At 46.1% G+C, this 12433-nt stretch overlaps 1 protein-coding gene across 1 annotated transcript in view; it reads left to right on the plus strand.

Moving 5' to 3' along the window:
* LOC119449732 (zinc finger homeobox protein 2) overlaps positions 1–10738 on the plus strand; it is a 35098-nt gene extending 24360 nt beyond the window's left edge. Inside the window, exon 2 of the mRNA XM_037713015.1 lies at positions 3762–10738. Coding sequence (XP_037568943.1) covers positions 3762–4267 — 506 coding nt within the window. The 3' untranslated portion in view covers positions 4268–10738. The remainder of the gene's footprint in view (positions 1–3761) is intronic.
* Positions 10739–12433: the final 1695 nt, after the last annotated feature.

The following is a 12433-nucleotide window of genomic DNA, read 5'->3' on the forward strand; positions in this document are numbered from 1 at the left end:
AAAACGTCCGGAGAAGTCCAAGAACTATGAAAAAATAACTTTACTGCCCAGCGGTTGCTGCGTTATACTGCAATTGGCGAAATCGTTGCCAAATAAAATGCCCTGGCCTAGTAATCAACAAAGCGCAAAACAACAGCACCTTTTACGGTGGGATGGTTATAAAAGGAAAGATTCATACGCGTTTCAAAAGAACCACACGAAGGGCGATAAAATGCGAGTGCTGGCCTTTTCAAACCCATTTCGATCGTAAACCAGTCGGAACGAAACTGACGAAACCGCCGTAGCCGGCATTAAGCGAAGCCTACAATTAACTGGTCGACGCACGAGACTTTATAGTGAGCGAGAAGCAGGAGTTCGGCAAATGCTGTTGCGTTTTCTGCGACTTCTCGCTTTCACTTAGAAGTGGTAAAAAAAAAATGACGGGGCATAATTTACCGCTCAACGCTCATACGTCGAGCTCAATCTGCATAATAACGCCCACACCGAACGAACGCTCCCTATCCAAATCACGCGAGACCCGAGAAGTACGGTATCGGACGAGAAACTCGTAGAAGGAGAGAGATCGATCTTGGCTAATTTTCATTACCTTCTGGGGCAATATTATCCAGTCCGTGATCATTTGGTTTAGAGGCGAACCTGCAGCCGCGTCGTTGCGGCCTTGCACAATAATAATGACAACGCAATGGGCGCCGTCCCCCTTTTTTTCTTTCATTTTTCTATGCTTGCTTCTGTTTTCGTTCATCTTAATAGCTTACTCATAAGACCGTAGGAATCATGTCTAATGGTTCAATGCGTACGTAATTGATTCTTCAACCGCAGCCAGGTTTCACTTAAGGAACGCTTTAATGGACCAACGTTCCTGCTTTAAGCCATTATCTCTTCGTCAGGTTGGCCAGTAAGAGTGAAAGCAAAGGCAAGGAACAGCGCAGGAGATCTAATGTTGATGTGCGATTATTTTCGATCTGGAAATAGGAGGAAAGCAAAATGGCTTGGTTTCTGGGCCTTTTCCCAGTTTATTGAACCAGCGCTGTCAATTAAGCTTGTCTAGCTCATTTGCAATTTTTACATGGAATTACCGAGGATCACCTAGAATTCAGAAACATTATCGTAGTCCTGAAGGCATGAAATGCCACGATCACACGGAGCTATCGTGTGGTATGTTGTAGACGCTGTTTGTTTATGCATGATTCAATTATGTCTTGTACATGTGACCCATAACTTTAACGTTTTACTTTTGTAGAGTTTGGCATTGCGTTATTTGGCCCTGCAGGTTAAGTCAGTACTACTTGGTAAAATTGCATTGAATGGTTGTTTTGACCTTCTCAAAGTTATGGTCGGGCTACGAGAGAAAGCTGGAGTGGAGAGCCGCAGATAAATATTATAAAGCGGGGGTTCTATAAAGTGCGCCAAAATATTGGCATAAGGATGTGTCATCATTACACCCCTGCCGAAATATGGTCACTACGAACCGCAATCAAGAACGACAGAGCACTATAGTTCCTAAGCCACCACGCCTGATATATTTTAAAGCAAGAACTTCTCGACCATGTCTAATGACTTACTTTAAATATGTTATCAGATGTGAAACAAACAAACAAACAAACAAACAAACAAACAAACAAACAAACAAACAAACAAACAAACAAACAAACAAACAAACAAACAAACAAACAAACAAACAAACAAACAAACAAACAAACAAACAAACAAACAAACAAACAAACGAACAAACAAACAAACAAACAAACAAACAAACAAACAAACAAAAACAAACAAACAAACTAACAAACAAACAATAAATAAAACTGCAATAGCACGACTTAGCGGACACGAATTGGCGATGTTGTTCACAGTATCCAAGTTGTCCATGTGCTGTTGAACCACCAAGAGAAAACAAAAAGAAAAGTAGGCATACCTACAAAAAGAAATTAGTTGGCGAACGGTTAACGTCTAATGAATGTCGGACAACAATTTAGGTTTGTTATTCTTCGTGAACAACTTAAGCTTTTCATACAACCAGTCCGCCGCAATGCTGCCTTGTCTTGGCATTTTACACAAGCGTAAGCGCACCAATAAATATTAACGAACGTCCCCGCTTTACTGCTGTGCGAGTGCAACAGGAGACGCAGAAGTGCGCATCCAACATTATCCGAAAAGTCTTATAATTACATTTCCGCGTGCGCGCATCCGCGCAGTATTCAACCATAGCATGCAGGAGAAGCAGAATACACCCAACAGGACACATTCTTAGACGGCATAACATTCCTAGGCTCCATGACATTCAGGTAACGAGCCGGTTAAAGTCTTATCAGTCACTTATTTTCGTTGACACTCGGAGCTCAGCGTGTCGCCGCCATTTCTCCAATCCCGGCCGCACTGGCTGAGCGGTGGCACCAGAGCACGTCACCGACGAGCGGGTGGCATGCATAAACATTTCTGTCGTGGTCACAAGAAGTGGCAGCGGGCGCTCGACAAGTGTGCTTTGAAAGTGCGCGAAGTTTCTTCGCAGCGTTCACCGATCTGCATCCATTTTTGTTTCGACTGACCGCTCTGGACCGGCGGGTGCTTTAGCTATTCGACTAGTACGGCGCTCTCATCCGAGCGTTGATGGAAAGCCGAAAGAAAAGGAGCAAAAATGAGCGTAGCGCATCGGTCTGCCATCGCAGCATGGCATTTGTTTGCGCGAACTAAGCGCCGTTCTTCTCGTTTTCTTTAAATCAGTGTGCTACCCGGTGTGCCACCTCGGAATTGCAGGGGGCGAGAGAGATGGAGGGAGCGGTGCGCGACAGACGGTGCAAACGACAGTGGCGGTCCTCGCGGCGCGTTGCCGCGAAAATAAAAATAAAAATAAAATAAAATAAATAAAGGCAGGAAAAGAATGATAGCAAAGGTAGGCAAAGGAATGAAACGACAAGAGCGAGGCGGCGGTGTGGGGGTTCGCAAGGATGAAACCACCGGCACATTTGTCATGTTCGTGTGACTGTCATATCAGAGAAGGGAGCCTAGTAGACAGGACAGCGGGACGCAAAGCAGCCGGGGCTCTTCGCTCGCTTCGGCGGGGACGCACGACGTTTTGTCGTTCGGCTGGGGCGCATGATCTTCTCGGTCCAGTCCCTCTACCGAGTAAGGCCTCTCTCACCTGGGAGGCCCGTGTCAAGTGCTTGACACGTTCAGCCCGACCGACGTTGTTGTGGCCAGACAGTCGCATCTGAACGCGATCGGTTTCTCCCTTTTAGGTTGCGTGCGATCTCACGCCAGCGGTCTTTGACTGCTGAGGGGGGGAGCTTACCCGGTGTCACCGACGCCGGCCATCACCAGGGTGGAGAGTCGCTAGTACATGCTGCCGTTACACATTGCTTTGCTCGCCGCGCAACTATGCCTGACATGCTTGCCTATGCATCGCATCTCTCCTATAGCATTTGGCTAGCTTTAGACTCCCGTAACGTGTCGTCTTCGTGGACAGTCGCTCGCCTCCAGTGCCTTTCAAGCCACGATTTTTTTCTTTCGTTTTCTGCTTTTTTTTTTTTTTTTCACAGACGAGTATTATCGTTGTGTTCTAAAACTGCATCATAGTTGATGTTGCCCATTTAAATAACCGCAAGCAGGAAACACGTAACTATACGTTTCGGCCACTCGAAAAGAACTGTTCACCTCATTAATGTGTGAACAGGCAAATGAAATGCGCGGTACTCGTACCGGCGTGCAATTCGCGGTTCATCCAATGTGTGTGTGTGTGACACCGTGTGTGTCGATCCTTGCAGCGGCGGCCAACAGCGCGGCTGCGCCCTTCTACGACGCGGCAGGCGGCATGTACGGGGGCACGCCGCTGTCGCTGCTGGCGCTGCCGGCGTCGTGCGTGCCTGACGTGAGCGCCAAGGCGGCCCTGCCGGCGGCCGCCGTGGCGCGAGTGTCCCCGGAGCCCGGACCGGGGTCCCGCGACGAGCTTCGGCGGCTCGTGTCCGAGCCGGACCTGCTGCTCGCCTCCGAGGTGGACGTGGACGTGGGATTCGTCTGCAAGAAGTGCCAGCTCGTGTTCCCTGCCGAACCGCTGGTGGTGGCGCACCAGCGCGCCGCGTGCTTCGCGGCCGGCAAGCCGCCCAACGTGGGCGCCGACTTCAAGCCTTTCCTCAGACTGGTACAGCGCGCGTGGGAGTGCCGTCGCTGCCGCGACCGGCTTCACACAGCGCGCGAGTTCAAGTTCCACTGCGACAGCGAGCGCCACTGCGGCAAGAGCCCCAACAAGGCGTCCGAGGCCGGCAACAACTAGCAACGCGCCACCCGACCGCCGCCGGCCCGCCGGACGACGACGCCGTGCGAAGCGCACGGGTCTGCTGGTGTCGCTGCAAGTGGCGCCAACACGTAGAGCTAGTGGCGGCGCGCCGAGTCCCTTCGTCTGATTCCCTCTACTACAAAGTAATGGGCGCTCTAGGTGTGTTGTCCATCAACGATGACTCCCTTCTTGTGTTCAAGGAAGAGAACGTAGAACGAGCGTGTACCCCGCTGTTGTACAAACGCGTATCCAGTGGAAAGACGACTTCCTGGCTCTAAACGGGTAACGTCGTTTTCTTCCTTGCCTTTCTGTTGTGAAAAATCTCTTTCCAAGTGTTCTTGCTTTGTTTGTGGCGATTTTTGCGAAAGGAAAACAGAGAGTCACTTTGTTCCCCAGTGCACTGCTTCGAGAGATATCGCTGTCGAAATTAGCCTGTGAGAAACCCAAGTGCGGCACACGTGCGAGTGAATGTGTATTTCTGTGTGCATACGCGTGTGGTGGTGTCTCGCAGCGAACTTTTTGTGGAAAACTTTTTCTGCAGGCTTTCCCAGCGCCTGCGCGCGCCCTCTGGCGCGACCCACGGCAACAAACGAGAGGCTGCCTTCCCGCGCGTTCTCGTTCGTGCGCATGCCAGTGTACGTTGATCGCGGAGCAACACTTGCCGACTACCTCCAAGTATCGTGTGTTCGTGCGTGCATGTCCGTGAGCCTGCCCTTGCTGTGTGTGTTGAGCAGCGACATCTAATTTGTTAGAACGAAGGCCGGCGTGTGGAATCGCGAGATGTCTTGTTTCTTTCCTTGCTAACTTTTACCACTTCTGACGGCAACTTTTCGTCTTTGTTCATTTATTGCTGGCGTGTTTTGCCCCGCGAGGGCCCCCGCGTTCTTAGGTGTGTACAAAGCCACGGTGATATGTTGAATCAAGTGTTGGTTCGAAACTTTTGCAATAACTTTTTCGCGACAAGTAGTTGCTAGAAGCAGCTCGGCCTGCCCTGTTTGTGGGTCTGAGTCGTTAGCAGTCCCGCTCATTGACGGTCCGGCGCACACACTGCGAACGGGTCGGAAGTGGCTGGACGCTCGTACATGGTTCCTATCTATTGCGAAATGCACTGTTACGTGTGAGCAGCATTTCGAAAGGCGAAAGCAAAATCACTGGTCAAGAGGTAAAGTTCTCTGCGCCGCTTACAAGCTCCGCTCCCTTTCTCACCTCGGTTGTGTTAACAAGCCGAGCGTGATTATATTTGAACCAGAAAATAATTATGTTTGAAGAATTATTCAGCTGCGAATTACTGCCTTGGACCTAGGCTACAAGGGGTTCGATTCGGCCATTTGACTTTTTTTTTCTGCAGGTCTCGAACCATATTTTGCAAAACGTTCCAAAAACAGGTAGTGACTCTGAAAACGCTAATATTGAAAATTGTTCGCTTATTAGTATTAAAGTTTGAGCAAGTAAATAATTACCTTGTAAAGGTGACGCTCCATTTCTGTAGTGACTTCACTGAACTACTTGCTCCCTGGCCAACTGCAGGCAAGACTGTCTGTAGTGTGGCATTAGAAGTATTTGACCCTGGCGAAGGGAGCAGAGCTGGTAAGCCCGAGAACGTCCCTTGAGGTCGGCAGACAAACAAGCAAAAGCAAAATATATAGTATATATAAATATATATACAAGCACATTAATTGTGCTGATGACAGTTCCTAACTCAAAACAAAAAAATGCATACTGCGTTTTTGTATGTCCACATATTGTGATTATGTTTGAAGCGAGCAGAGGTGTGATTCTCCTGTTGTTACCGAAAGGATGGACCTGTTTATACGTGCCGCGTTGCATCCTGGGACAAGCTAAAAAAATACACACTCGTGGATTCCCAGTCCTTGTAGAGGCAAAGCAAAAGCGCGCTGAAAACCCTGCACCACAATGACATCACAGTGAAGTGAATCCCCTCCCGCGTCCACTCGTGCGGCAAGCCCGAGCAACAGCCCCAGCGTGCAATCATGTGACACGACGTTCGCGCCGTCTGTCGGGTGAACTGCTCGCCACGCGAAGCAGCGCATTGCAATGCCCGACACTCACCGGCGCTTTCAGTTGCCGGAGTGTCCATTCGCTTTCTTCAGTTGCGGGGGGGAGTGCCCTAAATCTGTTCAGCTTGCTCGGATTGCAGCTCGCGACGTTGGCGTTTTGTTCCCTGTCCATCGAAGAAACAGTTGCGAGGTATTGTGCTGTTATACATACACATACAAACACAGATACACTTGAAAGTTCCTAGGTGGTCGTCGAAACCCCTTCCCCAAGTCTTCGCCGGCGCTTGCCAACGTTTTGTTCTTCCAAACCGAAACACACACGTCAAGAGACCTGTACATAACATAGTCTTGCCGAACATGTCTGGGTAATGTCTGAATGAGGTAGTCTGTCTGGTAAGCGAAGAGGCTTCTTTATTTTGCTACGAAACGTGACGAAATGTATGGAAAGAGTGATGCAAAAGAAGCCTTCGAAGATACGAACCTCTGTGCCACAATCTTGGCTATTAACTTCGTGGCGTAGGTTCAGTTATGGATCTATCATTGCATTCTTGAAGGAAAATTGCTCCCTTTCGGAATTAACGCATTTTAGCAGGAAACGGGTTACATTGGTACTAACGATGCTGATTTCTTTTCATATCTGTTTCTTGTTACTTAAATGCGCACCTTAGTTCAGCATGCTGCTAGACGCTACGTATGCAAATGCGCTGCGGACAAATTTCACTGGCTTTTCAAAGGGACTGAAGAAGGTATTTGTCGTATATCCGTTTTTTTTTTTTTTTTTACTGTTAGGCAGCCATGTCGATAACAATCAAGGCTTCCGTCTGCGTTGTTCTGGAGGAATTCGTTTGCTTCCAAGCACCAAACAACATGCTGGAAACGGAACCATTTTTCCTGCTGTCTAACCACAATGCATACCCCCACGACAATAGTCATGTGCCTCAGAACTATGCAGTCAGCATATCGAGTGCAAGCAAGATATGATAGATGTCTCTTTTCCCTATTTTCGCATTGAAATTATGGCTTTCTAAAAGCACGTGTAATGCTTTTTTTTTTCGTGCGAATTCCACAGATATTCGAAAGAATTTATTCGATACAGGCGAATCAGGCTAAAGTGAGATACACAGATAGAATACGCTGTGCAACGAGTTCTTGTAGAGAACCTCCGGCAAAAAAGAAAAGAAAAGAAAACAGGTCAGATTATGGCTTTTTTGTTGCTAAAGTAGTAATAATTGCTAAGAACAACGAGATGGCGATGGCCTGTCAGCAATTAAACTGTCCTACATTAGTTAGCCTATATTTATTGTCCCGCACGTTGTCATACTTTTGAATAGCGAGTATTGCTAGTTGCACAAAAGCTGGATGAAAACACATGCAAGTGTTTAGCAGCAAATACCAAAGTGACTGCGACGACGTGGTGTGAATGTAGAAGCTCTTTTATCGGCGCAATAAAAATTTCCTCTCACAATTTCACTGTTCTGCAGCGCACATGCGTGCAGTGACAGCTTGGGCGCAGCCATAATGAAGTTTTATTTTGAGAAATTAAAGCAAAAAAAAAAAAGAAAAAAGCGGTCTCATTTCACTTGAAACCTTCCGGATGTAAGATTACTGTTTTTTCTTCTTTCTATTGGTGGTTGTGTGATCAGTAAGTTGTGCACTGTCATAAGGCTGTTCGTTGGTAACACAGGCATTGCAATATGCGAGCAAAAGTGTCACGGGGCAGACCTCTCACTATGCGCGAGGTGCGAGCTGTGAGTTATTCGCGCTCATAGAAAAATTTGCTTTCATTGAGCACGTAGTTTACCCGTTCTGTCGAAAGGACTCGACTCTTGTGTTTGAAGTCTTTCTCTCTCTCTTTTTGCTATAATACAGAAGTAAAGAATCGAAGAAGTAAAATGTAGGCGCGGAGAAGGATTGATAATTGCTTGTCTGATGACGAATTCGCAGCATTGCTTTTAAAAATCGCTCGTGAGTCTCTCTGGTGACTTACTAGCCTGGGTCACTAGTGTTCTACGCAAAGGAAGCCGTTCAGCCTTATCATTACGCTGGGCCGGAGTGTGTGTATTCCAACAGGTGCAGCATCGTCGTGATACGTACAGCGTGGAGTATGTGCTTGTAATGCATGTTGTTGTTCATGAATGACAGTCTCACTTAAAGGTTTGAAGGTTCAAGAAATAACTATACAGTCCAAATACAACGTCTACCTCTTTGGTGTTTCAGTTAGCCGACTAGAATATTTTCCGCAGGCAGGCAAGCAGGCATAAGCTTTCCCATGACACGCGAAATTTACATGAAAACCATGAAAAGGCATACCTCTTGTTTCGCGAACAAATGTCACTTCTGTGCACCGTTTATGTGACACGGAGTAAACGCTCGAGACAGCACTTTATAGCAACGTGCAATCGTCGAGATCGGAATGCCTTTTGCCGTACCGGGCCAGTGACGAGCCTCTATAGCAAGAGCACTTCAGGGAAGTTTGCATTGATTGCTTAGCTGCCAAGTAGCTTGCCATTTTATATTTCCTTGATAAACCCATACACAGCTAAGAAAACACGAAAGCGGCCTCCGTGCGCCCTTTTGCGCGCGTATGACGTACGGGTTCAGGCACGCAAGCCGGCGAAAACCAAGACAGATTTTGAAACTCCCGAACGGCTCGGCGCGCGTCTCATGGTCGACCAATACCTCAGGAACACGGGTCAAGAAATGCGCGCGACGCCGTCTCACACAGACACCCTCATTCACACCTACTTCATCCACACACCGCCATTCAACAGCCACTTTACGTAATTCTTGTAGGAGACGTTTTCAAGACAGACATTGTAGTTTTTTTAACTAAGTAAGCCTGTGAAGAGACCAAGGATGCACGCCATGGTGTACATACGGCCGACATAATTCGCAGACGCGTAAATACGGAAGCAACAGGTTTGAACCAACTTATATACGTATTAAGCCCGACTGAACGCAGCGTTAAGTCAGGGTTCGCATCCGGTTTCTATCGATGCCACCCCCGTCTCCCATCGTATCTATTCATTTGTTCTTTACGGTAGCACATTTTCGAGGTAGTTGCAACAGGTACAGTGTCTTCACATTAGGTTGCAAGTGTCCTTTATTTTTGGCCTGCGGATCAACCGGTGCACGATGCAGTTAACACTCACAAACAGAGCCACCTTGAAGCCGCATAGATTTGGTTTCAGCATAGATAGCCGTCGGGCCTGCGCCTGAAACCTCCGCCCGTTCTGTGGGTTTATCAGCCCTGAACGCCAAGCAAGTTTCTACTACCTCAAACCCAAGTAAAGAAATAGTATCTTGAAGTTCCTATGTGCATGTATATGCATCACAACATGTATGTACATGTGTCGCGTATATATGTATACATACGTATATGTATATACAGAAGCATATAGTATAAAGTGTAGGATGATGTCGACCTCAACACTTTCCTTTCATTTTCTTGAAGACAGCTTACGTGGCCTCAGTCTCTTGAGGACGGGAGGCGGAAAACGTTGCGTACCGTCACTTTTGCATTGATCTTGACCATAGTTCGGGATTTATTTGTTTGTTTCATAAAACTGCGTCTAGAATGCAGCTTTGACGTTGAGTATAATGTCAAAACGTCTGACCGAACCGCGGGTGCTTGGATACTGCCCGTTGCCTACATGTTACGTTTTGAGTGGTGTTTTGTCCCACCTTCTTCTTTTTTTTTTACATATACATATATCTTGATCATCACAGTGTTTGTTGTAAATAGTCCTCAAACTTTTTTGTGGTGAGCTGATTACACTATAGTGTGTCTAATATCGGGAGGAGAACCACAGCCATGCACCAACTAACTACAGTCAGCAGCTGATACTTGCTCTGCTGTGAGCCTGTGAATCAGAAGAAAAATAAAAAAAAAGTACAGGAAGCGTTGTTTTAACGTTTCCAGAGAAGTTCAAGGACTTCACAATTTTAGACCCGGTCCTGATTGTTGATTTCTGTTGGGTATTCATGTTGTTTGTTGTGTAATATATGCCCTACACTTGCTCGGATGTTTCTAAGTTCATGATTGAATAGTGTTTGCCCTCTGAGGTGTTCATATGCACTTTGATTGTTTTGGTTGTCACTTAAAACGAATGGTTCAATCCGTGTCATTTAATACAAAATGCACTGTTTTGTTTGCTGTCACATATTGGACGTCCCTCCTGTGTGATGCAAAACAAAAATGTTGACAAAAAATTCATTGGTCAAGCCCTGCTCCCATTTTATTCTTCGAAATGTTTTCAATGGTTTTTCTGGGATACGTAACCACTGCAGGTATATTTTTGGTATGTCACGTAGAAGACATAATAACAGCGACAATAATGTCAGTAATAACTACTGCGATGCTGAGGATGGTGAAAGGGTTCTAGGTTTTTACATCACAGCTCATGTAGTTGGCTTGAAGTTCTGGAATAAACTGTCCTATGTGAGAAAACCCTCCTTGTGTTGTCGTCGTCTTTTTTGTGGTTGTTGTTTCGTCTTTGAAATTTGTGAGCGAAAGCAACTTGATTCAATCATTAAGTATACATGGTACGAGAAGGTTAACGCACAGATACGCGATGATCACAGAAATTAGCGCGCAGGACTACAGGATACAACTTGGACAGTGAACCAGATTGAAAAATGTATTTCACAAGACAATATCGAATACCGAAGAAAGCATTCAGGGGCCGGATTCACAAAAACGTTCTTACGCTAAAACTTTTCTTTAAAGCAGGTGTCAGCCAATCGTGGTGTCGGACATATCATTAGCGAAGGCGGCTGGCGAATGGCCAAGCAGCACTTACGAACGAAAACTTTTGTGAATTCGGCCCCAGATGTTTTGTGCCACCTATGCTAATGGCACAAGAATATACAAACGCTGGTTTGTATGTTTGACAACAATATACGTATCGCTAACAGTTGGTGAACTCGTAAATACCCGGATAACAACAACGGGTCAACCACACCGGCATTCTTTCTATCTTTTTCTATTTCGTGAGCGGAAACTGTCAATATCGCGTATGGTTATTTAACACTATAAAACAATATTTTACCCTTTCAAATTGCTCGTTCAGAAACCACCATTATTACGCTGCAAAAAGGAAATGAAAAATTACCTTCACGTTTTTTCTTATTCAACACATCAGATGCACTCCATCTCTGTTAATGAATTTCGCTTTACAGTATTTCTATTTCACCGCCTAATTGGATCCAGGTGTGGCTGTAGAAGCGTCTGTCTATGGATTGAATTTCTCAATAAACACACAGTCCCAAGGAAGTATAACAGGGGATGAAGTTCGTGGCCTGACGGAATTTGTGGATATCAAATACTTTCGTGTCAAAGATTTTTCCAAATATCCAACAATTTTAAAGGAACGCTCAAACACAATGTGTGGCAAATAAACACCGGCTTGCGATCTTTAGTATCCGAAAACTGGGTACTGCCGCGCTTGTCGTTCCCGGTACATAAAGTTGCTCTTGGTATCACGACCCTCGTTATAGTGTCGCTATCACGGCACTCGAATTAGAGAACATTTTGTGGGGACTAATCTTTAGCAGTGAATCCCTAATACGAAAACTTGGTATCCGAACAACAACAGGGTGAAAGTGAGCTAAGTCCATCCACGCCCATGCATTTTAGTCTCGTTAATATGGACAACGTCGGTTTGAATGTAACTTCGACTAAACACGAGCAGGCATTACGCATCCTACATTTCGAATGCCGAAGAGCCTTGAACGAGAGGATTAAGACCTCACTAGTTCTTATGTTTTGCAGCGTGAATATATACATCCAATGCGCCTTTCGTAATGCCCTAAGAACAGCCCACACATCTGTATAGTAAAATGACGTCTCGTGTATCTAGTCATCAAAAGATCCAAAACTCGCCAAGCAACTTTTGCTACATTGAAAACGGCACACAGGTTATGCTTGAAAGCTCTACAAGAACTTTTGGCTGGAATGCACTTGCTCCGCAGTATATTCCTGCCAGGAAGCTGTAGGTATAGGACGCCTGTTTGGCTGGTAGCATTTATGGCCGGTAATTCCCTAGACAAGACCTATCAAAGGAAAAACCAGGGTTTCATTTAATTAGAATGCTACTACACCTCTAAGTGCAGAATCAGACTTTCACTAAAGCTTTATATTATG

This window comes from Dermacentor silvarum, chromosome 1 (assembly GCF_013339745.2).
Source record: "Dermacentor silvarum isolate Dsil-2018 chromosome 1, BIME_Dsil_1.4, whole genome shotgun sequence".
In the NCBI taxonomy this organism is placed as follows: domain Eukaryota; kingdom Metazoa; phylum Arthropoda; class Arachnida; order Ixodida; family Ixodidae; genus Dermacentor; species Dermacentor silvarum.